This window comes from Eutrema salsugineum, unplaced genomic scaffold, assembly GCF_000478725.1.
Source record: "Eutrema salsugineum unplaced genomic scaffold, Eutsalg1_0 scaffold_13, whole genome shotgun sequence".
Taxonomy (NCBI): Eukaryota; Viridiplantae; Streptophyta; class Magnoliopsida; order Brassicales; family Brassicaceae; genus Eutrema; species Eutrema salsugineum.
In genome coordinates, this window is record NW_006256885.1 from 8,377,283 (window position 1) to 8,404,645 (window position 27,363).

The 27,363-nt window shown below is 38.0% G+C and overlaps 6 protein-coding genes across 9 annotated transcripts; 2 read left to right on the top strand and 4 right to left on the bottom strand.

Annotated features, from left to right (window-relative positions):
- Positions 1–53: 53 nt before the first annotated feature.
- LOC18024934 (pyruvate kinase, cytosolic isozyme) lies at positions 54–1,714 on the bottom strand. Of its 2 annotated transcripts, XM_024159804.1 has the most exons (4): positions 1,600–1,714; positions 1,475–1,545; positions 915–1,376; positions 54–830 (listed from the first exon to the last, which is right to left on the bottom strand). In XM_024159804.1, exons 1-4 carry the CDS (start codon positions 1,712–1,714, stop codon positions 54–56), a joined length of 1,425 nt encoding a protein of 474 aa, XP_024015572.1. The 2 variants fall into 2 exon arrangements, with proteins under 2 accessions (XP_024015572.1, XP_006408228.1); XM_006408165.1 differs by having other exon boundaries at positions 1,475–1,714.
- A 632-nt stretch (positions 1,715–2,346) lies between these two features.
- LOC18024935 lies at positions 2,347–3,986 on the bottom strand. The gene is made up of 6 exons (XM_006408166.2): positions 3,763–3,986; positions 3,625–3,675; positions 3,323–3,374; positions 2,824–2,882; positions 2,688–2,733; positions 2,347–2,553 (listed from the first exon to the last, which is right to left on the bottom strand). The coding sequence occupies exons 1-6, from the start codon at positions 3,841–3,843 to the stop codon at positions 2,441–2,443; spliced, it is 402 nt and encodes a 133-aa protein (XP_006408229.1). The 5' UTR covers positions 3,844–3,986; the 3' UTR covers positions 2,347–2,440.
- A 2,813-nt stretch (positions 3,987–6,799) lies between these two features.
- On the top strand, positions 6,800–8,939 carry LOC18024936 (myb-related protein 2). Of its 3 annotated transcripts, none has more exons than XM_006408167.2 (7): positions 6,800–6,908; positions 7,001–7,216; positions 7,318–7,394; positions 7,551–7,608; positions 7,709–7,793; positions 7,881–7,950; positions 8,170–8,874. In XM_006408167.2, exons 2-7 carry the CDS (start codon positions 7,006–7,008, stop codon positions 8,872–8,874), a joined length of 1,206 nt encoding a protein of 401 aa, XP_006408230.1. In that variant the 5' UTR covers positions 6,800–6,908; positions 7,001–7,005. The 3 variants fall into 3 exon arrangements, with proteins under 3 accessions (XP_006408230.1, XP_024015764.1, XP_024015763.1); XM_024159996.1 differs by having other exon boundaries at positions 8,188–8,874; XM_024159995.1 differs by lacking the exon at positions 6,800–6,908 and having other exon boundaries at positions 7,006–7,216; positions 8,170–8,939.
- Positions 8,940–11,122: 2,183 nt separating this feature from the next.
- LOC18024937 lies at positions 11,123–13,353 on the bottom strand. The gene is made up of 9 exons (XM_006408168.2): positions 13,173–13,353; positions 13,018–13,079; positions 12,701–12,785; positions 12,475–12,561; positions 12,315–12,368; positions 12,048–12,235; positions 11,756–11,838; positions 11,559–11,659; positions 11,123–11,468 (listed from the first exon to the last, which is right to left on the bottom strand). The coding sequence occupies exons 1-9, from the start codon at positions 13,218–13,220 to the stop codon at positions 11,262–11,264; spliced, it is 915 nt and encodes a 304-aa protein (XP_006408231.1). The 5' UTR covers positions 13,221–13,353; the 3' UTR covers positions 11,123–11,261.
- Positions 13,354–14,600: 1,247 nt separating this feature from the next.
- Positions 14,601–17,601, top strand: LOC18024938 (glucan endo-1,3-beta-glucosidase 8). The gene is made up of 2 exons (XM_006408169.2): positions 14,601–15,149; positions 16,384–17,601. The coding sequence occupies exons 1-2, from the start codon at positions 14,791–14,793 to the stop codon at positions 17,504–17,506; spliced, it is 1,482 nt and encodes a 493-aa protein (XP_006408232.1). The 5' UTR covers positions 14,601–14,790; the 3' UTR covers positions 17,507–17,601.
- An 8,393-nt stretch (positions 17,602–25,994) lies between these two features.
- On the bottom strand, positions 25,995–27,144 carry LOC18024939 (strigolactone esterase D14). Its single transcript, XM_006408170.2, has one exon. The coding sequence runs from the start codon at positions 27,054–27,056 to the stop codon at positions 26,217–26,219; it is 840 nt and encodes a 279-aa protein (XP_006408233.1). The 5' UTR covers positions 27,057–27,144; the 3' UTR covers positions 25,995–26,216.
- Between the last annotated feature and the right edge of the window lie 219 nt (positions 27,145–27,363).

Here is a 27,363-nt window from a genome sequence, read left to right on the forward strand (position 1 = left end):
TTAGACTCTAATTTTGACCCCACAAAAATTGAAACTTCAAAATTGACCCCCTACTACTCCACGGTGATGATATTCAGAACAGAGGAAGAAGCATCGATGTATTGCAACAAGACAATCGAATCTCCAGCCTTACAGATTTTCTTCTCCTTTGCGACTTGGATCGCTACTCTACTAGTCTCCTCCGTCGAACCCTTTTTCGCCACCACCGGAATGATTCCACGGTAAACCAAGCCACGTCTCGCCACCGATCCAGGGCACGAATCGTCGTCTTCCGGCACACTAACCGACAGAATCGGAACGCTCGGCCTGTACTTCGCCACAAGCCCCGCCGTGTAACCGCCCTTGGTGACGACCACAATCGCCTTGGCGCTCTGAATCCAGGCCAGAGAGACGGCTGCAGCGGCTAAGCCCTCGATTCTCGACAACGGCAACGGAACGGCTCTGTGGATTTTCATCTGCGCATCTTCGTAATCGATGCTATCCTCTGCCACCTTACAGATTCTTGACATGATCTGCACGGCGGCTTCAGGGTGGGCTCCGGCGGCGGTTTCTCCGCTGAGCATGACGCAATCGGTGCCGTCGAGGACAGCATTGGCAACGTCTGTGGCTTCTGCTCTTGTCGGAAGAGGAGATTTTGTCATCGACTCGAGCATCTGTGTGGCTGTGACCACTGGTTTCCCGAGTGCATTAGCCTTCTCGATCATCATCTTCTGTGCTTGAAATATCCTCTCTATCGGAATCTCCATTCCCAAATCTCCTCTAGCCACCATGAATGCATCAGATTTCTTCAGAATCTCGTCGAAATTCCTCACCCCTTCTTGATTCTCAACCTGTTAAGTCATTATCAACACAATGTGTAAGTACATAACCAAGAAATCAGATTTCAATGAATAAGAAAAAAAGAAAGTATTCACCTTTGACATAAGCATGATGCTCTTTGCGTGCGTTCCAAGCAATTTCCTGACCTCGTCGAGATCGGAGCCTTTACGAACAAAGGAAAGAGCGATGATATCAATCTTATTCGGAACTCCCCATTGCAGGATATCGACTTGATCCTTCTCTGTGAGTGTCGGGAGATCAACTACAACTCCAGGGAGATTGACGTTCTTTCTTTCACCAAGAGTGGCAGAGTTCTGGCACCGGCAACGAACAAGACCGAGATTCTTGTCGCAGGACAAGACGGTTAGAGAAATTGTTCCGTCGGAACAGAGAATCATGTCCCCTGACTTGAGATCCTCTGCAAGTTTCCCGTAGCTCATCGAGATTGTGTTTGAATCTCCTTCCAAGGTGTAATCTGTTGAGATTGTGATCTCTTGACCTTGAGTTAGCTGAACCGGTTTTCCTTCTTTCAGAATTCCGGTTCGGATCTCAGGACCCTACACAAAAAAAAAAAACAAATTCAATCGAGTTAAGTTAAATCCTTGAACGAATATTATTAGGTCACATAAAGAGTTTGCTGATGAATTAGGGTTACCTTTGTGTCGAGCATGACGGCACAGTAGATACCAGTGTTCTCTACGGCGGTTCTGAGGTTATCGAGAGTTTCTTGGTGGTAAGCGTGAGTACCATGGGAGAAATTGAACCGGGCTACGTTCATACCGGCTTTGAGAAGCATCTCGATCATCTCAACAGATCTAGACGCCGGTCCAAGAGTACACACGATCTTCGTCTTCTTTAGGGCTCCATTAGTTTGTCCATCAAGTAAAATCTCCATTGTCGAACAACTTGAAATTAAAGGGCCAGGCATGTTTCACAGTTTTTTTTTTTTTTAAGAAGGTGAGAGATTGAGAGCTCGTGAAAAGGTTATGATGATTTATGATTAGAGTCTGCCCGTCTACGTCTGTTTATATAGGAGTTTGTTTAGAACTTGGAGAGAAATAATTTCCTTTTCCACATTATAGATCGGAAAAGGAAAATAAAGAATTTCCATTTATGCTTTGTAATAATGCCTAATAACAATTTTAAATCAAAACTGGAAAGGAAAAGGAAATAGATTTATTGAATTCTTGTGTATCAAGTAACGACAGTTATAAAAGAGCATCGGACAAATTGTTATATTTGTTTCATTACTCCATGGTTTGAAAATAGGAAATTTCGATTTTCCATTCAAATTAAAGCTGAAAATCAAAGAAAAGGAAATTTTTTCTTCTGGACATTTAATGATGTTCTTGTATCTCAAGAATGACAGAATTAAACCGTCAAAAAGAGATTATGAAACAAAAGGAAAAACAAGCAAATTTGATTAGCTTCGTATTAAATAAAGCATAGGGAATAAAAACTCGAAAGTCCAATACTAAGACCATTGACATTTTTACTACAATAAAGTCATAATTTCGTGTTTAGTACTAAGAAACTTTTTGTGTTGAAGAAGAAAAAAAAAAGAATCTTTATAGTTTATACACAGAGGGAAAGAGGAAAAGTAGATTACAAAGGAGAAATGCTAGAGGATTTGTGCATTTTGTTCTTCTCTTGTTTTTTTCGGTGGCTGAGATGAATGAACAATCGCATGGTACGACGACGAGGCAAGCTGGGCCAAAGCCGGTACAGCGCCACCTGCAAAACCATTTCCGCATTAACACCAAATACATAACTAAAAAGACCAGCAAAGTCAGACATCTACTACTTTCACTAGCTGAAAAGTTTGAAGATTGGCAAAGAAAAGGAGGATGAAGATGATCTTTTTAAACCTGCAAGTCCAGCACAAGCTGATGAAACAACTATCACCGGTGGAGCCTGCAAAGCCAAACATCAAATACAAGCATCACGGAATCTACTTATGTAATAAGCAGAGATATTAAACAAAAATAATTGCTGACTACTTACACCAACAAGAAAATGCAACCACATAGGTCCTTTTACCCACTTGCGTACAACCGGCATAACTGTATTCAATAATCAACAGCAACACTGTTTAACGCAATGAAGCCAAAGAGAGATGTTCTGAATCTTTTTCAAACAAATTCTCAAAAGTTGGAAAATCCATTCACCTATTCAGACATAGGTAAAATATACCAACAAAAAGAATCTCCATTGTTTCAACTTAAGCCACACAATTAGAGCATCACATTCACCTAGATCTTTCCTTTTAACACGATTGCTTAATAACCAAAAAATCGAAGTTCCGGAAACTTGCGTTCATTTTACCCTATAAGTCATTAAATTTCAGCACACTCTAAACGATCTCTCTTTCTCCAATACACCCTATGTTGATTAGAGGCAGACACAAACAACTGACCCCAATTGCAGAAATTCTCAAAAAGGCATAACTCCACAAGAGGATACCAACTCAAACAAATTAATCAATGAGAGATTAAAGACATACCGTGGTTAAATCCAATGAAAGCACTTGAAGTACCACCTACGGCTGATCCAATCTATGACAAATAACAAATCACCCTTAAAACATAAATGACTAGTAAAGTAGTAATCAATTTGATCCAAAACAAAAACATCAACAGAATCGAAAGTTCGGATCGCGCAAGGCACAAACTTTTTTGAATAACTTTTATCAGTAAGTTAGGTTTAGTCCGAAAGTGTCGAAATTGGCACCAAATTACAAAAGTTTCATCAAAAGACATCAATTTGTTTTGTTTTTGTTTTTTTTCGAAATTGAAATGAACTTACCATAGAGAAGCTATCCCTGATGAACGGAGCCACAGTCCATTCATTAGTTTCCTGGAAATCAATCAGTAACCAATAAATAAATTCACTAAACTCAAGAACAGAATTATCAATCAGTGTGTGATAAACTGCGGTAAATACCAGGTTTTTCGTAAGAGGGCCTGCGCAGTGATGACATCTGGTTCCGATCTCTTTCCCTGAATCCTTCATTGTTTCCAACATGAGAAACCCCAACGAGATTTCTTCTGTTTTGGGTATCTTCTTCTCTTCGTAAGGTTTCAACTTTCTTACTATACAGTTCGTCTTCTCCTCTGTTCGACAACACAGCACGGTCCACGCATCATCTGCGGCTGAGTCTAGTTTTGTTTTACAGTCACCCAATCAATTACATCCACGTCTTTAATGTCGACCCTTACATAGACCGGACCGGTCCAATCGTTTAGTGACCATAGTCCGGTCAGGTTCGTTTTACGATTTTGAGATTTCAAGTTATTTTTCCTTTTTCTTTTTTTGGTCAACATTTTTCCTTTCTTTATTCAATTAAACCCCTATGTTCACGTGAAAATTGATACGATGTAAAGTTTTATGAACACACACATAATTACAATTTTCAAAAAGTTCAAATTTTTTTTGCTTAACCAAGTTATCTTTGGAATCTTTCTTCCCAATGTTCCATAGAGTTAAAAGAGAGAAAGTAAACGAACAAAAGAAGAATGTATAACCGGAATTAAGAAAGAAAAAAAAGGAATAAATAATAATAAATACAAAACACTCGCTGGCTCGCAGCTAAAAATATGTATTACCAATTTACCATGAATTGGTTCAATTCAATTTGGATACATAAGCCACGATGAAAAATGATTCAATGAAAAATGAACACCGTAATGAGGTCCAGTGCAATGATTTTAGATACATAGGTGGTAAGCCACGATGAACAAACAGAGAAAGAGGCTAATCTTCTTTTAGTTAGTGATGTTAACAAGTAATGAAACAAGACTAGCTATAAGTGGAAAGAAAACGAACCGCGAATAGATTTTTTGTGTTCGTTTTCTATTTTTTTTTATTATTGGGTTAAGATGAATAACAAAGATTCTTGACTTGAGAATGCGACTCACCTTTTTAATTTTTTTCTTCGGAGTTTCTGATTCTAATTCTGCAGAATCTCAGGAAGAGAACCCACTTTCTGTTTTCCTCCATTTAATTATCGTTCCTAAGCAAAAGAATATAATTCCGTGAGTATTTTCCCGGCGAATGTAGCCCACGTGTTGAAGTATGCTCCCTACGCGAGAGCTTCAAAGCATCACTAAGAATAAAGTTAGTCGTGAACAAGAACAAGAATCTCTTAAATGAACGTACAATGAAGAACATTTAGTCTCTATCACTCTCTCTCTTAATTTTCACTTTCAACAGTGACTTTTCAAATAGGTAAAAGAAACAAAACAGAGAGTTTAACTATTACGATCAAAACTAGTCTACAAAATTTTAAATCTTCTTGAGCAACATTTTGTAGTGAACTCAAAATATGACCTGCAGTGGACAAAAGTGACATAATTCAAGAATTATCTATTTATTCTGAAAATCCTCTGATTGGATTCTCAATTAATTCTCTCGATAACCTTTAAAAAAGCTGTAATTTAACATAAACTTTGGTAAAAAAAAAGAAGAAAGAAAGAATCCTCTTATGAGAAGAGTGAGTTTGATGAGATTCATTCAAGTAGACTTTTAGAGACTTGCAACACACAACATGAAAGCATATTCTCACCCACATGGAGATGAACTATTTTGGTAATATGCTCCAATACTTTTAACTGAAGGTTATGATAGGTTCTTCCTTCCCCAAAAACCGAATAAATTGTATTGAGAAATCACAACCATGAGATTTCATATCGCCTATAAAGTTTGGTTCGGTATATATTAAATGCAAAGATATCATTCAAGGAACATAATATTTGTTTTTTCTCGACCTTTTCCTTTATGAACAATATAGACCATATCAAAGCACTCATTAAGCTAATGTGGGGCTCAAAACTGGATATATTCTCAGTTACACGTAGACTAGTAGTAGCCCACACAACCTCTATATATCTTTCTCTATGACCTTATTCTATTAATTGAGGATGCGATGGTAATATACTAATATGCATGCACGCAGAAACTATTTGAAAACTCAAGAACTGAAGAAATCATTGAAACTAGTTGCAGGAAAGTATATATAGAGTAAGAAAGTAGCCAATCAATAGATGTAGAGATGTTTCACTTGAATCACTTCTATCTATATATTAATATGAACATATAAACACACACACATGCACCGGAGAGATAACTGTGATTAGATCAGATCAGACAGGAAAGGATATAAACGTAGTAAAACACAGGCATAGACGGGCAAAATGTTTTGTGCTAATCAAAGAATTTTAAGAAAAATGGGACCCTCCAGTAATTTTAAACTGTGTAGAGAGAATAGGTACTAAACTTGTTGAAGGAGACAGTATGAAAATATTCCTTATCATCTTTTAAAGCGAAACAAGCTTTCTAACAAAAATTTATCATTTGTTTGCTATCTTAAACTAAAGGCTTCTTTGGTCGACTGTCAAATTATATTCTTGAAATATAACCGGATAAGCCCTTTTTAACATCAGTAACAGCTGACTAAAAGTCTTGATAAAATCATTAATTAGACTCATAATGTACCTAGAGACCGAAAATGACTAGATGAAGGAGGAACAAATAACAATCTACACAAATGAAAAGCATTGAGAATATTCCAAGAGAGATAGAAGTAAGACCTGTGACTATGAAAAATATCAACGAATAAGAAAAGAGTGGATGATTCTCACAGCACAAGTTTATAACCAAAAAAAAAAAAAGTTAGGAAAAAATCGGGGAATAAGATACTTCCCTGCCAGAATGGCGAAAGAAGGCGCATATGATGCATTAATTGTGGATCAATTCTGGTATCCAATTTGGTTGAAAAGTTGTAGTCCATAGGAATCAATGCATGGAGAAAGAAAAAAATCATCTAGAAACAAAAACATAACAGTTCAAACGAAAAGAACAATAAAGCATCGACTGGACCAGTTATTCATATTCCATACCTTAATAATCGTTCTTTAATTCACCCCTTTTTCTCCATTCAACTTCCTATATAAAGCAAAGTTGCACCAAACCAACCTGAGAAAATATAAAGAACAAGTAAGAAAAAGAAGCAAAAACATCTTCCTTAGTACAGTACTACTCTCAACTTTCTGAGAGAAGCAGTTTTGATATAAGAACTAAGATCGCGTCAGGTAAAAGAAAAAATCGATCATGACAGATCAATATTTAATGCATTTTCCAGGTGGGGGTGTGATAAACTTACATTTTGCCTTTTCATGAACAGTCTTTATGTATTACCAAAACCATCACCAAGGAAAGAACATCCTCTCTTCTTCAAGAATGCACTTAAATTCTGAAAGGCATCCTTTCCTTAGAGGAGGGAACAGTCCAGGAGATTCAGGACTCATTCTTTCAACAGATGCAAAGCCACGCTTAAAATGGACTCCAGATCTTCATGAGAGATTCATTGAGGCAGTGAATCAACTCGGTGGAGCAGATAGTGAGTTATATCCTTAGCAAGACAATTAATCATCGCTTTTGACTAGCAGCCTTTTAGATATATAATAATATTGTATACTTTGTTTTTATGTTCTGTTGCAGAAGCTACTCCTAAAACAATTATGAAAGTCATGGGTATTCCAGGCCTTACCTTATACCATCTCAAAAGCCATCTTCAGGTAAGCCATCAGCACTTGATACACATATGCTTTTCTTGGTACTTTTGTGGACATGGCTCGTTCATCAGTCGCGTTGCTGCAGAAACTGGAATGTTCTCACTTTTCTTATTTTTTGCATTCACAAAAGGTTATTAACATCATGTAATTGGCTAACAGAAATACAGGCTGAGCAAGAATCTTAACGGACAAGCTAACAGCGGCTTAAACAAAATAGGTAAATTTTATATTTTCATCAATCAGATTAACAGATACAAGAACATATAAGTTTTAGATTGTAACAAAAAGATCTAAACGACGTTACGTGACTCGGATAGGTGTGATGACCATGATGGAAGAAAAGACACCTGATGCAGACGAAATTCAAAGCGAGAGTTTAAGCATTGGACCACAGCCAAACAAGTAAGAATATAGAATATTTGTCTATATCATAGCTTATAACTTGTTATTATAGTTTATCAGAAAATGACCTAATCCATTTGCAACTAGGAACTCACCAATAAGTGAAGCACTGCAAATGCAAATAGAGGTCCAAAGAAGGCTTCATGAGCAACTTGAGGTATCATATTCGTACAACAATATTACTCTGATAAAATAAAGATTCTTCATGAAACATTTAGAATTAGCAGTCAGAGTTGATTTAGGAAAAAAGAATGATGGTTAACACATAATCAAAATCCTTAAGTGACCATCATGATTGCATTTCAAAGAGGATAAGATTGTAGAGTATCTAGAAAAAGCATTCAGTGTTAAAAATATCGTATTTAAACTGAGCCAGGTACAGCGACATTTGCAGCTCAGAATAGAGGCTCAAGGGAAGTACCTACAATCGGTTTTGGAGAAGGCACAAGAGACTCTTGGAAGACAGAACCTTGGTGCAGCCGGGCTCGAAGCTGCCAAAGTTCAAATCTCGGAATTAGTATCTAAAGTATCAGCAGATTACCCAAACTCTAGTCTCCTAGAACCAAAAGAGCTTCAAAACCTCCTGTGCGCACAACATATGCAAACAAGCTATCGACCTGATTGCTCCCTTGACAGCTGCCTGACCTCAAGCGAGGGAGCTCATGAGAAAAACCCGAAAACGCTAGAGAGCAACAGATCAGTAGGGCTAAGAACATACCTCGGCGATTCAACGTCCGAGCAGAAAGTGATAAACGAAGAACCATTGTTCCAACGGATGGAGCTCACGTGGACACAAGGTCTAAGAGGGAATCCATATCTTTCAACAATGGTAAGCGACGCGGAGCAAAGAATCTCGTATTCAGAGAGAAGTAGAAGTCCAGGTAGATTGTCAATAGGTGTAGGAATGCACGGACACAGAGGCCATCATCAACAAGGCAACAATGAGTGTAAAGACGAAAGTGAGGATCATAAGCTTGAAACCCGAAGCAAAACAACAGAGCTAGATCTTAACACAAATGTGGAAAACTATTGTACAACGCATCCCAAACAGTTTGACTTGAATGGTCTCAGCTGGAACTGAAATGGATTTAAGAGAGTTTCAATCATTCATATAGAAAGTGGAAACTTTGGAGGAAACCAAAAAAAGAAATCCTTTTTGGGAACTCCTCAATATATCCAAAGATATATCTTTAATATCAAGATTCTTGCACCGCACTATTCATTGTTTAATATCAATATATACAGAGAATTCCTTAACTCTCCATATAGACACTCAATTTTTTTTTTTTTAAATAAACTATTTTCACGAATTATAAACTCAACTCTTCATGAACAAATAAAAGCTCGTGTAGACGTTCATTTGTATTATGAATCTTTGTAGGGATGTTTGATAACAGAAGACTTGGAACAAACTCTCTGAGTAGAGAGGCAAGAGCTTTCTCTGGTGCTCTGCGTTAATGTCTGGTCTTTCTTGAGCATCAACACGAACAAACCTCATAGAAACGACACTTGTCATTTGTAAGTTTGGGAGATTGAAATAGTAAGTTTGATTTGTGACCGTTAGATCAATTGAAAGGTAACCGTTGGATTGTAATCTCACGGTAAGTTTGCTTTTGACCGTGGACTAGCTTTAATCGGAATAATCCCGTCCCTACATTTTCTTAAGTTTACGGTCAAACATTTTTTATTCACTTTTACTTCCATGTATTCATTTTCATCGAAATAATCCCACCTAATACTAATAGTAATGTAATTTTTTTTTTGTTTTTTCGCTCTACGAAAATTGATGACAATATCCGCTCTTTCTTCGACTCTGATCACAGCAGAAAGTTTGAGCTTTCGAGAAAGACGATGCAAAGGAACACATGGCTGCTCGGTTTGAGCAGAGATAAAGGCCGAGTTTGAAGGGAAACAAAGAGCTTCACGAATGATGACAAGTGTCGTTTCTATGAGGTTTGTTCGTGTTGATGCTCAAGAAAGACCAGACATTAACGCAGAGCACCAGAGAAAGCTCTTGCCTCTCTACTCAGAGAGTTTGTTCCAAGTCTTCTGTTATCAAACATCCCTACAAAGATTCATAATACAAATGAACGTCTACACGAGCTTTTATTTGTTCATGAAGAGTTGAGTTTATAATTCGTGAAAATAGTTCAAACTTACTAAACCCCTTTCAATTTTGCTTGTATTTTGCCAGATCGCGGTTTTTCGCGATTTTTTCGCGAGTGGACTATTATTTTATTAATATTTTTTCTTCCGTTGCGTTTTATTTGTAATTGGTTTGCCGTTTTGGTCTAAATTTAGTGAAAATAGTAGCATTGCTCCTAGCTCTACATTATTAACATCAATATATGTTATTTGCGTTTTGCTTGTTATGAGTTGTCGTTTTACTTTTTTAGAGGTGTCCGATAGAACCCGATGGCAACGACAGTGAGCTCCGAAAGAAGAAAATTACTCAGACGACGAATCTGAGTGATTGAAGCGACAAGTGAGCAAAGACTTGATATGGGTCTTTGAGTTCAGCTATCCGATCTCCATTTCAAAGCAAATTTGAGAACAAAGAACTTTAGGAGTGTGATGCGAGCTAAACAATCTCTGTGTGTATGTATTTGGTTGTTGCTGATTTTGAGACCTGGCCAGATTTTCATCATCATAATGCTGTTGCTGGACTGGCTCCGGTTCAGGTTTGTGTTTTATAGTTTAGGACGTTTTAGTGTCTCTAATCTTACTTTTGCAATCATGAGATGCTATAAGAGAGAATACACCAAACAGGGACACATACATGATCTCACAATGTATGTTTTTGTCACGCAGCAAGTACCCTTTCTTCGTCCTGGCCACATCTCAAAGACTCGCAGCCCAATTAATGCAGTTTTGATTACTTCTTACATTTTGGTGCAGGGAAAGGGTCTCCAGAACGTGGGTTAGATACAATAAACCTGGAGAGCCAAATGCTGTTCATGCTGTACTTAGTGACATTTACCAATTTTTCACTCAGGTTTGTTTCTATTAGCTCCTTTTCCCTTTAAGTTATTTCTTTCCCTTACTTCTTATTGGTTAATATAGTAATTAATTAGTAAGAAGACGTGATAATTGAGGCCTAATATTCTGCTGAGATGAGCATCAAGTTACTCTGGCTCTTATATGAAGTTGTGACCTCGATTTTTGGATTAGCGCATGTCATCTCTAGTTATGGCTTAGAGTGGAGATATGAAATTAGGAATGCAACACTGGACTCCTTTAATAAATTAAGACTAATGTCTGCCTCATTTGATAAATGTGGTCGTTTTTCATTATCAGCCTTAATTATCACATATAGAATCGGGGTAATCTACAAATAGATGGAAGAACTTTCATATTCTTATATTAAAGTGATTTTTTTTCCATTTGATAGATTCAGGCAAGAACAAGAGTGATAATAATATGTTTCGTTTTTTTTTGAATCGTGATTCTTGACAAAACAATTGAAAATCACAAACCAGTATGGTTAGTGAACTTGTTCACAACCTCTTGTTCCATTCCCACAAGCTGATGGCAAAATGCTTCAACGTCTTTCACCTCTTCTTCGAACTCAAACCTAAACTCTCTCCATTGATACTCATCTCCAGCTGCTTCTTCACTCGGTACCTTTCCCAACAAGTCGAAACCTTTCTTATCCACAGATACCATATAAGCATCCTAATTGCCAAGAAAAGAAACCGTAAGCGACCAAATGACGAATATATAGAGAATTAGAGATCCAACAACATCCATATAAGCTTTTTTTACCCTGGCGTTTATATCGAGATAGTATAAACAGAAAAGAATCAAAGCCCTTCTTCTCGATTCGTTCTTATTGATTCCATCCACAAGTTTTGTAGACCAAACCCCTGGAAATTGAAATCCAATGCAAAAAGCTTAAGATGAAGCAAACCAATATAATTTGATCCATACTACTTTGGAATCAATTGTCTTTAGTTCATTACCTAGAGGATCTGCTTTTGACAGTTCCAAAACCTTCAAGTCTATTTCTTTCTTGTCACCATTCGGGTCAATAAGCATACATGAGCTGAGAAGACAATCACAACTGATAAATAAATTCTCATCTTCTGTAATCATAAGACAACTTAGTAATCGTTTCTACTTCATTGTGCGGTTTTAAGCAAGATTCAATGAACAGAGAAATCTATCTTTAATTAAGAACCTAACTTTCTCAACAAAAAAAAAAGGAAAAACTGATAGATTAGTTAAGTTAAGCATAAATAGGATGTGTTGTACCTGGGAACAAACTTATAAATAACGTATTTCTCATTTCCACCATCGACCAGTGCTTTAAGACTCTCGCATCGGGAGGCATACATCTGGTTGGAAGAATTGAAGATACTGCAGACTGAGTTTGGGAAGTTGCTAATCGCTCGCATCTCTGTTTGTATAGCATCCTCGACATATTTATTCACCGCCTCAATCTTTTATCAAAAAGACAAGAATGATGAAGATAACAAAAGTCATGACTTTTCTTCAAATTGGAACTTCCATGTTTCTTACCCTTTTCTCTTTGACAGGGATGATTTCTCCGGTAATAGCAACCCGGTTCGGAAGCTGCAAAGAAAAGTTAGCCTCGTTTAAGTGAGAGTGATACAGATTCAAGAAAAAAGAACCAATCTAGAGAAGACAATGAATGCAGAGAAAAGAAAAACACACAAACCTTTCCTATTAACTTTAACAAAGGAGCAAGGGGACGAGGACACGGATGAGCAATAGAAAAGGATCCACGTTCATCAAACATTATGTTCTGCCAGAAAATGGAAAATTAGAAATTCATAGAGTAGACTTTTGAGCCAAACACATGTTAAAACCCTCTGAAAACGAAGCTAACTTGTTAAAACTTACGATTCAAAATAAGGTAACAGTAAGATAGAATGGAAGCTTACGACATTGTGCGGTTCGCTTTCTGGAACCCAGAGATAAGGCTTTCCACGTCTCAGCACGTACTTAACCTTTGATGTATGTATTATACTGAGAAAAACAGCCCAAAACACTCCAATTCAAAACACAATTTTGCAGAAACCCATCTGAATCAAAATCACAACTAGAAAAGCTTATTTCACACAATCTGAACTTGTATAGTATTTTCTATCCATGTTCTAAGCAAAAAAATTGGTGTTGTTCTTGTAAATACCCAACAAGTGATATCAAACTAGCGAAGATACGAAATTCTGAAAGTACCATGGAAATTTTTAGAAATTACCTTGCTTTATCTTCGGGTTTGATGGTATTTAGGTACCCTTGCCAGTTCGAAACGATTATAGTCTGCACAGGGAGAAGAAATCATCCTCAAATCGATACAAAGCAAGAACTTCAATTGCAGAAAAAAATAGTAAAGAGTGAGTCAAGGGAAGTGACTTTGCATTTCTCCGCTAGTGAAGAGAGATTGGCCTTGCTTCCTTTCATTGCGCACACCAAGTGTTCGAGGAAATGACACTTTGATCACTCCATAAGGTAACAGTGTTTTGTGTTTAGAACAGCTCCAAGGACCCATAAATGCTCGTAAAAATACCCAATAATAGCCCAGAAAATTAGGCTCATGAATAATATGCGAGTCTGATCATCACACCCTGGATTAGCTCGTCGAAACAGCTTCACTATAAAATCCGTATTAATTAATTATCTAATGCTCATATTTTCGTGTTTATCAGTGTTGAAAGATTTTTTGTTTTTTTTTTTTCGAATTTTCGCTCCATTATTATGTTTTTTGCTTGGTCATTAGAATTCTGATGCAACGCTATCAACAGTTCCGGTTGTTGCCTTGTTGGTCATAAGCATCTTCTTATGAATAAATATACTAATTATTTCTTTATATTCTAAAATGTTCATACAATCATATGCTAGTTATTATCATATGCTAGTATGAACAACGTAGAGTATAAACTAAAAATTAGTATTTAATATCTGTTACTGTATGATACTATGATTTATTCATGAAAAGGTGCTTATGACCAACCGGAATTAGTTTATATGCTATTGATAGGTGTTTTTATATTCATGTTTGTATAATGTGATATCAAAACAATAATCTTGATTGATCGTCATGAGTCATGACTTGTAGTATTTGGAAGTTTCTGGTATTTTAATTGGAAATTAATTTATATACATTATTGATTTTTTTTTTTCTAAAGTACATTTCTACATATTCGACCGTGAAAAATATAATCAAGCTATTTCTGTTGGAAAAAAAAAGAAAACAAACTGAATCTAATACTCGCCGATCTAACACTTCAAATCAAGACTACTTTAAAAAGTTAAAATGGTAAAGCCAGAATATGACATTATATATATATTTATTAAATTTTGTACGTCTATGTATTTTATGTTTATGTGATTCAATAATAATTTGATATTTTGCTGTACGTTTTATGATGTTTTTGGAGTACTACAATATTTTGTAAACTATATTGATTTGGTCAGAATTCAGATGGATTGAATGGACCTAACTAAGACGATCGATTTCGTAAACCATATAATTACGATAGCGATTTCAACCTGCCTTTTTAATATTTCTTTAATCGAGCGTGTGAACCTCCAACTAAGTTGACGTATTTTTGTAAATATATTATGCAATATTATTATTATTTTTGTCATTTTTAATGGCCGGTTACTATTTTAAAGGCCGGTTTTGTGTCTTACGACTCTGTTTCGCTTCTTCTTCTTCCTTCCTAGTCGCTGTCGCTCTGACCGATTTGATCTCTTCTTCCTTTCCCTCACTCAGATTTTTGTCAGCTTACAAAATTATTTTCTCATTATTTATTTAAATTCAGATCATCGAGCTACAACAGAAAAGAGAACCAGCAAGAATTATTATTTGTTTCTTCATTACAAAACCCCATTAGAATCTTTCAAAACTTTCCCGGGAAAATCAATCCAGAATCTCTTCTTTTCCAAAAAGCACAAAACTTTCCGGGAAAATTGATCCCCAGCTTTATATTCGTAATCAAGCTTCCAAAAACCAGAGGAAAGCCCGAAAATGAATCATCGACAGAAACAGAGTCCCATAACTAACTCCGCCGTTGTCTTCATCATCATCTCTGCCGTCTGTATTTTTTCCGGCGGCGTCTCTGCTCTGGGAGTTAACTGGGGAACAATGGCGAGTCATCAATTACCGCCGAAGACGGTGGTGCAGATGCTTAAAGACAACAATATAAAGAAAGTGAAGCTGTTCGATGCCGACACAAACACGATGGGAGCTCTCGCCGGCTCCGGCATCGAAGTGATGGTGGCGATCCCTAATGATCTGCTCAAAGCCATGGGGAGCTATCAAAGAGCAAAAGATTGGGTCCAAAGAAACGTCACCAGATTCAACTTTAACAACGGCGTTAAGATCAAGTAAGTTTTAAGTTAACTCTTTGTGTTTGTCATTTGTGATCGGTTTCACTGCATTATGTTTTTTTTTTCGTTGACAAAATATTTTTATAATCTTACAAGTTTTTCTAACAATTTTTTTGATGTTTGATAGATTGAAATTTTAATTTATTAATTCCACTCTTTTATGTAAACGTAACCATCAATTGATGATCACATCGTGTAAGTAAAATAAAAATAAAGTAAAAATTAAAAGTGTCCTGACACCAAAGTTTTTAGATAAAGGTCTACTGAAAATCAAAACTTTAGTAGTACACGTAATTTTATACAACATTCAAATAAAAATGATGACAAAAGAAATGTTGACCATATAATAAATGGAATTAAGAGGTCCATAATAGTCCGTTAAAAAGGAAAAAAGGTTCATAATACTCCTGAGCCGACCAGATTAGACAGACTGAGAGGAGCTCCAATCCTTCACACGTTGGTTTTGACTTTTGAGTGTTGATTACACGTTGGATAATCAAAAAGTTTGATCTCTTCTACTTATCTGTAAAATACTATTATTGGAAGTGAATTATTTTGAAATTTCCTTTTATTATTTTAGCTCTTAACCTGTTATGTAGTTGGTTGAGCACCACATCATCATTTATAATTTCTCTCTATATTTTGTTTTTTACGGATATATATATATATATTGTGTATATATATATATAAATAATATAATGCATATGCCAAGTCAATTATTAGAATTTAATTTATGCATATATGGACAGTAATGTGTGTATATCCCATATTTCATACTTATTCTAATATGGACCGTCATGTGTGTGTAAAGTATTTATTGCACATGATCCAAACTTGTTATGAAAAATGAGCCTGGATCTTTCTTTTTCAATTCCTCTTTATCGCAAAAGTTGCTGAATTGTCACATGTACACGTTTAAATTACATATATCATAAATAAAACTTTAGAAATGATTTTCTAACCAAATTTTAAAACTAGGATAAATAATTTTTATCACTTCTTTCTCGAAACCAGGTATATATTAATGTGTAAACTGAATATACTTAATGTAATATTTTTTCTTTTTGCTAGAAGATGTAATTTTTTTTTGCAAGCCTATGCATGCATAGCTGATTAGTTGTGGACCTTGTGGTCATCTAGTTACTACAACAACACATAATTATATGTGAAGAAAAATAAAAGTTACATTAATAACCAATTGTCGTTTTTTTTTTTTTTTTGCGATTTGCAGATATGTTGCGGTAGGAAACGAGCCATTCTTGACAGCATACAACGGGTCATACATAAACCTAACTTACCCAGCACTCGTCAACATCCAAACCGCTTTAAACGACGCCGGAATCGGAGATTTCATAAAAGCCACCGTTCCTTTAAACGCCGACGTTTACAATTCTCCGCCGGACAACCAAGTCCCATCGGCCGGAAGATTCCGTTCGGACATTATCCAAGAAATGACACTCATCGTTAACTTCCTCGCACAGAACAAAGCTCCTTTCACAGTCAACATTTACCCTTTCTTAAGTCTCTACTTAAGCAGCGACTTCCCTTTCGATTACGCCTTTTTCGACGGCCAAAACACCATTAACGATAACGGCGTTATCTACACAAACGTCTTGGACGCTAATTTCGACACGCTTTTAGCTTCTCTGAACGCGTTGAACCACGGAGACATGGAAGTGATTGTCGGAGAAGTTGGTTGGCCTACGGATGGAGACAAGAACGCAAACGTTCCAAACGCGGAACGGTTTTATTCCGGTTTGCTTCCCCGGTTAGCTAACAACGTTGGAACCCCTATGCGTAAAAGCTACATTGAGGTTTATCTTTTCGGATTTATCGATGAAGATGCGAAAAGCGTCGCTCCAGGAAACTTCGAACGTCATTGGGGGTTATTCAAGTTCGACGGACAACCAAAATTCCCGGTCGATTTTCAGGGACAAGGTCAAAAAAGGTTCTTAACCGGAGCTCAAAACGTTCAGTACTTGTTAAACCAGTGGTGTATGTTTAATCCTAATGGTCGTGGTAATATCAGTAAGCTTGGAGATAACATAGACTACGCGTGTTCTCTCTCAGATTGTACCGCTTTGGGTTACGGGTCATCTTGTGGCAATCTCGATGCCAACGGGAACGCGTCTTACGCGTTTAATATGTATTTTCAAGTGCAAAACCAAGAGGCTCAAGCGTGCGATTTCGAAGGGCTTGCGACGATCACTACGCGGAATATTTCTCAGGGACAATGTAATTTTCCGATTCAGATCGGAGAGCCATCGTCTGGTCATTATGATTATAGCTACGGTTCCTCGGTTAGGTTGGCTTTGGTGATAAGTGGCTTTGTGTTTCTTCTAATGACACAATAATGAGATTACATTTTTTTTTTTTGTTTATGTAAATGACTGATTATTATTGGTTCATCAATCATGTGATATTTCTTCCATTTGATCAAATAAAAAATACTCTGTTTTTTGTTTGACTTTTGGCTAACTAACCAGCTTAATTTTCATTATCTTTTTTACTGTAATATTTTATCATCACCAATCGATAAAAACAATTTTTCAGTCAGTTTGTGAATCATTTGATGACTAATGAAAACCCTAATCGAAAATACTATGCGGTTACTATTTCGAACTTAAAATAGTCATTAGTAGAACAAACCATATATACACCCACCATACGAAATGGCCTTAAGAGAAAAGAGACCACCACCGTGGGCCAATATACTCTCCTTCAATTCTTCGACCTTTTTGCCTTCAATGTTGTAGCATCAACCAAATTAGTCAGCAAGGAAATCAAAATGAGGCGGTATATTTCACAACAGTTGGAGTCATAGTTGTTTATGGGAACTTTACTTTGTTTTTCTCTGTCAAAACTCTCTTTCATCAAAGAAACTTGAGATGGTAAAAACTTGCCTTAGATTGCCTTGTGGTCCTCCTGGGGATGCTCCGCATTTGGTCCTCTCCTTCAGTCTCCAAATTTGTTGCCTTCAATGTTTTAGCATCAACCAAAGTCATTAAAATGAGGCCATATTTTTCACAGCAATATTTGGAGTCATAGTTGTTTCTGAGAGATCAGACTTTGTTTTACTGTCAAATTAAAGACTATTTCATTAAGAAAAACTTGCCTTTGATTGCTTCCTTGCTTTTGATTGCTTCCTCGCCTCTGATCGCTTAGCTTCTTCTTCTGCAGCCTGAAGATACATCTTCAACCTGGCTTCATTTTCCAGTGCAATCTTAATGAAGAGAAAAGAGTAACAACATGGGGTCAAATTTGAGAAAGGACAAAACAACAAATGTATTGATTAACTGATACAAAAATACTTAAAAGAGTTAATTAGAGGAGGCAATGATAATTACTCGCGTAGCATGTTTGGAACTCTGAAGATGCTTGGTGAAATCTTCAAACGTGGAGTAGGAAAAAATGCATGATCCGCAAGAAAACATTTCACTGCCCTTGTCCAGTCTTGTTGACTCCTCCTCGACAGGCCCTGAATAAAGTGGAAATACAAACAAACAAATTTGCTGGTTACGTAAGTAAACAGTGCGAGAGAGAAAAAGAAAAACACCTCTGAGTAAGCTAGACATATCCCAGAGCCACTCTCCACAAATGACGAGGGAAGAAGGGTGTAGGTCAACAGGTTCTGTTGTAAAACCTCTCCGATCACTCACGCTTGAACTTGATTTCCGATCGATTTACACAATGAGAATCGCTCGAAATTGTGAATACAGGAATCTAAATGCACACAAGAATTTATCCAGTTCAGGTGCAAATCGCAACCCTACGTTTGGCCGAGGATTTCCCCGGAATCCACTAAGAGAATAGGTTTGATACAAGACGACGATACACCGGAAACTTTCCGAGAAACTCGCTTTCACTCACCGGAAAAAACTCACAAGCCTCTCTTTCGGAAAACCAGAACCCAGAAAAGAAAACTCTCACCCGATCTTTCTTCTCTCTTGTTCTCTAACCCGAATTGAATCTCTCTCAATTACATATATCGCTAACTAAATCTGTAACAACCTGTAACAAGATTTTGTTTCGCAATACACTCAGACTCTAACGGTCATCTTCGAGATTCAGCTCTTGAACCAGCTCAAACCAGAGCTAAACGGTGTCGCTTCTTGTATCCAATAACCGGCACCTAATCTGAAGTCAAACCAGACTCCAATGCCTCCGGTTCAATTCAATTTGACCTTTGCCCTGAACCAATAGACTTAAACCAATATCAACAAACTCCTCCTTGGTTTAGTCTGCAACATCCTATTCCCTCAGACGAACTCCATCCTCGGTTCCCATCTCCGATCAACCTTCAGAGACACCAAGCAAGCTCAAGAGACCTCTGAACTTACTTGTCGGTAACACTTTGGTGAACACATCAGCCGGATTGTCACTGGTGTGTACCTTAGTTACCTTAATCTTTCCAGCTTCAATTCTGTCACGAACATGGTGGTACTTTGTCTCCACGTGTTTAGTTCTTTCGTGGTAGACATTATTTTTGGCCAACGCCAAAGCGCTTTGGGAGTCACAAAAGATTTCCACGTTTTCCTGTGGATAACCAAATTCTGCACTTAGACCTCTGAGCCACACTGCTTCCTTTGACGCTTCACACATCGAGATGTATTCGGATTCAGTAGTGGATAGAGCCACAACCTTCTGAAGTGTGGACTTCCAGCTTACAACATTTCCTCCTGCCAAGAAAGCATAACCAGATAACGATCTCCGTTTGTCCAAGTCCGCTGCATAGTCAGTATCACAGAATCCATGAACCTTGAAATCAGAGTTCTTCCTGAACTTCAAGTTCATTCTTGTAGATCCCCTAACGTATATTAACACCCACTTCACAGCATTCCAGTACTCCTTCGTCGGATTACCCATATATCTGCTTATCATTCCCACGGGATAAGCCAGATCAGGCCTTGTTCCGATCATCCCATACATAAGACTACCAACAGCATTAGCGTATGGAACACCTTTCATGAACTGAGCATCTTGCTCTGCTTGCTCCTCAGTTGCAGCTTTTAACTTGAAATGCATACCAAACGGTGTAAGAACCGACTTTGCCTGATCCATATTAAAGGTTCTCAGCACCTTTTCCATGTAATCCTCTTGAGACAATCTTAGAGTTCCAGCTTTCCTGTCTCGAATTATGTCAATGCCAAGAATCTTCTTTGCAGAACCCAAGTCTTTCATTTCAAATTTCAAACTCAACTGTTTTTTCAAGTCAGCAATCGCTTCTTTATCTTTGCAAGCAACCAACATGTCATCAACATAAAGTAACAGATACAGTAAAGTACCTGAATGGTTTCTTATGTAAACGCAGCTGTCACGTTTACTTCGTATGAAACCTATCTCGAGCATGAACTCGTTAAACTTCTGATTCCACTGCCTGGGGCTTTGTTTTAGACCGTACAAAGACTTCTTTAGGAGGCAAACCCAGTTCTCTTTGCCTTTTTCTTCATAACCTTCAGGTTGAGACATGTAGATCTCCTCCTCAAGCTCTCCGTGCAAAAATGCAGTTTTTACATCGAGCTGTTCAAGCTCCAGGTCTTCATTAACCACAATAGACATCAGAAACCTGATAGAGACGTGTCTTACAACTGGTGCAAAGATCTCGTTGTAATCCACCCCTTCCTTCTGTGCATAACCTTTGGCCACTAGTCTAGCCTTGAACCTTGGCTTCTCAACCCCAGAAATTCCTGGCTTCTTCTTGAAAATCCACTTACAACCAATGACCTTTCTGTTCTTCGGTTTCTCTACCAGAATCCAAGTTTGATTCTTGTGAAGAGAGTCTATCTCTTCATCTGATGCTCCAAGCCACTGGTCGCTTTGTGGATCTCTCATAGCTGCTTTGAAGTCACTTGGTTCCTGAGGATCAATCTCTTCAGATACAAGCAAAGCCATATGCACAAAATCATCATACTTCTTTGGAGGTATGATTTGTCTTCTCGGTCTGTCCCGAGCTAAGACATATTCCCCTGAATCGTTGTCATCTGATTCATTTCCTGAGTCCTCTTCCTCTGAACATAGATCAATCGGATTATCTCCGGATGCCAACCTATCTTCACTCCTTAAACCCTGTTGATCTCCTCCTGAGCTGATATCACCTTCTTTATCCATACCAAGCTCAATATCCAGGAACTCCGTATTCCTTTCTTTTGACACACCAAGCAATTTCGCCAAATCTTTGTAACATTCTGTTTCCTTGAATGTAACATTCCTGCTAATTATGCTTCTCCTGTCATCCAAAGACCAAATTTTATATCCTTTAACACCAGGAGGGTAACCTATAAAGATTCCCTTCTTCGCCCTAGGTTGCAACTTCCCATCATCAGTGTGATAAAAACAAACACAACCAAATCTCCTTAAGTGGTTAAAACTTGGAACTGTTTCTGACCAAACTTCTTCAGGAATTTGATCTTGAATTGCTGCAGATGGAGTTCGATTTACAAGATATACCACGGTATTAACGGCTTCAGCCCAGAAAGCCTTTGGTAAGCCTGATTCACTAAGAACACTTCTTACCCTTTCAAGAATCGTTCGGTTCATCCTTTCCACAACTCCATTTTGTTGTGGAGTGTGAGGAATAGTCCTGTGACGAGCAATCCCATTCTGAGCACAATATCCATCGAAGTCTCTGTTGCAGAATTCTAATCCGTTGTCATTCCTTAGTTTCTTAACCTTTAGGCCAGACTGATTTTCAACCAACAGCTTCCACTCAACAAACTTCTCAAAAGCTTCATCTTTAGTTTTTAAGAAGAATACCCACACCTTTCTGGAATAGTCATCGATCAAGCTGAGAAAATAATGACATTTTCCAAGCGACTGAGGCACAGACGGAGAACCCCACAAATCTGCGTGTACATATTCTAAACACGCCTTACTGGAATGTTTTCCTGATGAAAAACTTGATCTATGAGCTTTTCCATAGATGCAGCTCTCGCAGAACTGGAGATCCGTGATCTTCTTGCTCTTCAAGTATCCCTTTTTCACCAGTATGTCCATTCCTCTTTTACTGACATGGCCAAGTCTACTGTGCCATAGATGAGTTTCATCATCAGAATCGACCACATTAGCTTCGTCAATGAAACTCTTACCCTGCAGAAAATATAACTTTCCTCTTCTGCTGGCCCTGAGAACTATCTTACTGCCCTTTCTGATATTCAGAACTCCTTCTTCTGACGAGAAAGTGCATCCTTGTTCTTCAAATGTTCCAAGAGACAACAAGTTCCTTGAGAACTCCGGAATGTACCTGACATCCTTGATCAGCACAAAACTCCCATCAGAGTTTTTCAACCGTATAGTGCCTATACCTTTTACGGCAGAAACGGTCTCATTTGCCATCCTTACTGAACCTGCATTACACTCCCTGAGCTCAACAAACCAGTCCTTTCTAGGTGTCATATGGAATGTACACCCTGTATCCAAGATCCAAATCTCATTGAAGTCCACCCCTTCAACTGCATTTGCCTCAGAAACTACGAGTGACTCTATGAACTCAATGGCTGTAACAGCAGATGATTCACCTTGTTCCTTCGTCTTGTCACTGCCATTTTGATTTGACTTCTTTGGACAATTCCGTTTGAAGTGCCCCTCACCTCCACAGATCCAGCACGTGAGTGAGCCCTTACTCTTTGACTTTGAGTTTTGCTTACCCTTTGACTTGTTCTGTCCTGAGTCTTTTCCAGTTCCCTTTCCCTTATTTGAGTTGTTTGAATACAACACTTCCCCTTGAGTTTTTCCAGTCTTTGAGCTAGCACTGAGTTCAAGTTGCTTTGAACGCAGGGAGTTCATAACACCATTCAACGTCAAGGTATCCTTTCCATATCTCAATGTGTCACACAGATGTTCAAACTGTTTAGGTAAGGACATCTATAGAAGAATGGCTTGATCTTCATCTGGAATTTCCACCATGACATTTCCCAAATCTGTTATAATCCTCAAGAACTCATCTATGTTGTTTTCAACTGACTGAGACTCATTCATCTTAAAACCGTAGAGCTTTTGTTTCAGATACATCCTATTTGGCAATGACTTTGACATGTACTGTGAATCCAAGATCTTCAACATTCCAATAGCAGTCTGTTCTTTTATGATCTTTCTAAGGATCTTATCGGTAATGCTCATTACGATAGTACTGCGTACCTTTCTTTGCTTTTCAGCTAGATCTTCATCACCTTTCTTTGATCCTGCATCACTCGGTGATTCTTCCTTTCCTTTTACATCCAACTTCGATGAGGACTTGTTTTCCTCAAATTCCTCCTCCTGCTTCTTCAGTGCTTCCACTAGACCTAAAAGATCCAGGTGTGCAAAAAGCCGTTCTCTCCACATATTGTAATCAATCACCCCGTTGAATTTCTCTATTTCGATCTTTGCGGAAGTCATCGTCGAATAGAGAAGGATTCAAACTCAGAGCAAGCGATTTCGCGATCAAACGAGCTCGATCCCAATCTTCCCGAACCTGGCTCTGATACCACTTGTTGTAAAACCTCTCCGATCACTCACGCTTGAACTTGATTTCTGATCGATTTACACAATGAGAATCGCTCGAAGTTGTGAATACAGGAATCTAAATGCACACAAGAATTTATCCAGTTCAGGTGCAAATCGCAACCCTACGTCTGGCCGAAGATTTCCCCGGAATCCACTAAGAGAATAGGTTTGATACAAGACGACGATACACCGGAAACTTTCCGAGAAACTCGCTTTCACTCACCGGAAAAAACTCACAAGCCTCTCTTTCGGAAAACCAGAACCCAGAAAAGAAAACTCTCACCCGATCTTTCTTCTCTCTTGTTCTCTAACCCGAATTGAATCTCTCTCAATTACATATATCGCTAACTAAATCTGTAACAACCTGTAACAAGATTTTGTTTCGCAATATACTCAGACTCTAACGGTCATCTTCGAGATTCAGCTCTTGAACCAGCTCAAACCAGAGCTAAACGGTGTCGCTTCTTGTATCCAATAACCGGCACCTAATCTGAAGTCAAACCAAACTCCAATGCCTCCGGTTCAATTCAATTTGACCTTTGCCCTGAACCAATAGACTTAAACCAATATCAACAGGTTCATCTGATTTTGTATAAGCTAGAAGAAAGTTGTATCCGCCGTGATCACGCTGCTCGCAAAGTTCGCAAATGACTTCATCCCGTACAATGGTATCCGATATGAGCATTATTGTCACTGGAGAGTGTTTAAAACTTTCAGAGTCCACCAAATCATACAAAATGCTCATTTAATTTGCCCTATATATTTATAACAGGTAAGTTGAATCAATTTGTGCTATATATATAAAAAAAAAAATTATATATAGTAGAAAGAAAGAAAGAAAGATGAAACAACAGGATTGAGCGTGTTTAATAACGACTCCAGTGGAAGCGAGCGCTCGGAGGAAGTCAATAGAGATGCCATACAGGTCACCCATGGCAATTATGGTGAGCGGACCATTGTAGCCTAAACTCTTCAGCTCCGAGTCTATTCTCGGACCGAGCCTACGAGGGTCATAACCATTTGGGAGCGGACAGTTGTCCATGTCCCACCACACCATCGTTTTAGATGTCGCGTACTCAGCCGTCGGAGTCCTCTTGTTCTTCATCATCTTTTTAAACCCTACCTACGTACGTATACCAAAATCAATCAATCAATCAGACGTCAGACAGAAGATTGACAATCACCGACCTCTGATGATCTGAAACGCCGGCAGAGAGGGAGATAGCAAGCGACTAGCGAGATACCGTACGGTTTAGGGTTTCTTATAACGTTACTTGCTTTATGGGCTATTAAGCCGTGGGCTACAAAATTCCCGACTTTTTTTTTTTTATTATTGCTTTCTCGTCTCGGATTTTATGATTATTATCATGAACGACGTTAGAACTTAAAAAAAACATGTATGATAATCATTATCATGAACGACGTTAAAAACAAAAACCAAATAAAAAGATAATCATTATATCATGAACAAGGCATTCATAAATTAATCCTTTTAACAAAAGACCTCGGCTTTGATTGGTTGCACTAATAGGTTGGCTTTGATGATGAGTGGCTTGGTCTGTCTTCTAATGACACAGTGGATTTACATATGTTCTTCTTTCTTTTCCTTTTTGTTGTATATGACTCTGATTATTGGTCCATCAATCATGTCATATTTCGTTCCATTTGATTAAATACAACAAAATACTCTGTTTTTTTTGTTTGACTTTTGGCTAACTAACTAACTTAGGCTTAGACATTGTTTAATCAAGGAAAGGATTGAAGAAATAACCATGCATCGTTAACTAAACGGTCTCTCTTGCAATAAATAAAATACTGTATAGTGTTCGGGATTTGGCTATATAAAAGCATTAACCTTTCTCTCATTACAAGACAGAGCCACCATTACACCACCAAAAAGATTTTACTCCCTTAAATTCTCAGGCTGTTTGTTAATAATTTTGCAATTTTTTTTTTTTGGCAACTTTAAGAATTTGATTAACCTTATCTTGGATGTCCTGAAATTGAGTGTAGTGACTAGTGACTTGTCGAGATTGTTAATTTGTATGCAAATTTCTTAAGAGTTTTCTAGCATTGATTTTTTTGTTTTTCTTGCTGTCGTTTTATGTTTTGTCTCCATCACTTGCCTAGAGAAAATTTAAGAACATGTTTCACATTCGAAAGTGCCGAGGCTAAAAGATACTTAAATCAAAAGACCAAACCTTGTAAGAAAACAATATGGATGGAGAGAGATGTTAGAAAGTAAGATAAAGATTATTTTGATTATTTTGATTATCTTTGTGATTCTGCGAAATCCACTGACAATTACTAGTATTTGTAATTTATTTAAACTCGTGATTTAACTAAACCAATCATACTCAATAGCAAAAGAAAAGTGAAGTAAAAAATGCGTTTGTCACGTGTCAAGTGAACAATCTTATCTCTCTAGATTTGACAATGCCAAACTGTCCTCCACAAATAGAGGCCCTTCATTTCCCCACGTAGACCCCACCAAAACCCACAAGTTCCATATTCTTCCAATTGTTTCTTTCTTTTTTCCTTCTAAACCAAAAAAAAAAACAATATTCAAAGCAAAAACAAAAATCACCGAGGAAGTGCTCGCCGGAGAAACTGAGCGAGCTGCGCCGGAGCACTAAGATGCGGCAAATGTCCTTCAGTTTTGAGCGTCTCCACTTTGGTATCTCCTCCGAGATGAGCACGGAGATACTCCGCCACCGAAGCCGGAACCGAGACATCCTTCGCCGTCTGAATCACACACGAAGGCACTCTCACTAACCCAAGCACGCCTCTCAGATCGCTGTTGAAAACCGTCCTGGATACGAACAGAGAGATATCCGGACGCATATTGAACAAAGTCCGGCTAAATTCTCTAACCGCCGCCGGAACATCAGCTCCGACGGCTAACGGCGCGAATCCTTGAACCCAAGCCTCGTAATTAGCCTCCATAGCTGAGAAAACCTTCTCAATTTCTCCTTCCTCGAATCCGCCGTGGTAATCCTCGTCGTTGAGAAACCTAGGGGAAGCTCCGATTAGGATAAGCTTAGAGAAAAGCTCCGGTCGCCGGATCGAAGCGATGATTCCGATCATAGCCGAGACGGAGTGACCTACGTAGGCGCAATTTTGGATTCCGAGTGAATCGATGATGTTGAGGAGATCATCGACGTAGGCGTCGAGCGTCGTGTACCGATTGAAATCGAAGTAGTCGGGATTGACGCTGCCGGCGCAAACTAGGTCGTAGAGGACGACTCTGTAAGTCGGAGTGAAGTAAGGGAGGATTAGGTGCCAAGCCGATTGGTCCGTACCGAATCCATGGGCTAGAACCAGGATCCGATCACCCGTACCCACGACCCGGACGTTAAGAGCTTCCAGGATGTTGTGTTGACTCATTTTTTTTCTTTCTTCTTGGGTTTGTTTGTTTTTCATGGGCAAAGAAGAAGGCTACTGTTTATATAAAATTTAATTGGGTAGGTGTGTGTGTAATGAAAATGAAAATTTCTTTATCATATCTTTCCTTTTTCTGTTCCACTGCATTTATTATCCTAAATACTTATCATTTATTCTTTTTGAGCAAAACTTCTGGATACAAGAGCTTTGCGTTGATTATTCCTCCTCATGGATTGATATTTTTTTATATAAATAAGATGCTTCAAGGGTATTGTTTTTAGACTTTTAGGTGTTGCACTTGAGATATTCTCAACCATGTTAGATTCTGTAAGTTGTATGTCTTCAA

Bases quoted from the DNA above. Each gene is read 5' to 3' on its own strand.
- LOC18024934 (XM_006408165.1), bottom strand. From the start codon at position 1,714: ATGGAGATTTTACTTGATGGACAAACTAATGGAGCCCTAAAGAAGACG. The intron at 1,377-1,474 runs GTAACCCTAATT...TTTTTTGTGTAG, and splicing joins CCGTCATGCTCGACACAAAG to GGTCCTGAGATCCGAACCGG. The intron at 831-914 runs GTGAATACTTTC...ATGACTTAACAG, and splicing joins GCATCATGCTTATGTCAAAG to GTTGAGAATCAAGAAGGGGT.
- LOC18024935 (XM_006408166.2), bottom strand. From the start codon at position 3,843: ATGTTGGAAACAATGAAGGATTCAGGGAAAGAGATCGGAACCAGATGT. The intron at 2,883-3,322 runs GTATGTCTTTAA...TATTGAATACAG, and splicing joins TTTCATTGGATTTAACCACG to TTATGCCGGTTGTACGCAAG. The intron at 2,554-2,687 runs GTTTAAAAAGAT...ATGGTTTTGCAG, and splicing joins AGCTTGTGCTGGACTTGCAG to GTGGCGCTGTACCGGCTTTG.
- LOC18024936 (XM_006408167.2), top strand. From the start codon at position 7,006: ATGTATTACCAAAACCATCACCAAGGAAAGAACATCCTCTCTTCTTCA. The intron at 7,609-7,708 runs GTAAATTTTATA...TGACTCGGATAG, and splicing joins CAGCGGCTTAAACAAAATAG to GTGTGATGACCATGATGGAA. The intron at 7,794-7,880 runs GTAAGAATATAG...ATTTGCAACTAG, and splicing joins ATTGGACCACAGCCAAACAA to GAACTCACCAATAAGTGAAG.
- LOC18024937 (XM_006408168.2), bottom strand. From the start codon at position 13,220: ATGAAAGGAAGCAAGGCCAATCTCTCTTCACTAGCGGAGAAATGCAAA. The intron at 12,786-13,017 runs GTAATTTCTAAA...TGTTTTTCTCAG, and splicing joins AAACCCGAAGATAAAGCAAG to TATAATACATACATCAAAGG. The intron at 12,236-12,314 runs GTAAGAAACATG...TTTTGATAAAAG, and splicing joins TCCCTGTCAAAGAGAAAAGG to ATTGAGGCGGTGAATAAATA.
- LOC18024938 (XM_006408169.2), top strand. From the start codon at position 14,791: ATGAATCATCGACAGAAACAGAGTCCCATAACTAACTCCGCCGTTGTC. The intron at 15,150-16,383 runs GTAAGTTTTAAG...TGCGATTTGCAG, and splicing joins AACAACGGCGTTAAGATCAA to ATATGTTGCGGTAGGAAACG.
- LOC18024939 (XM_006408170.2), bottom strand. From the start codon at position 27,056: ATGAAAAACAAACAAACCCAAGAAGAAAGAAAAAAAATGAGTCAACAC.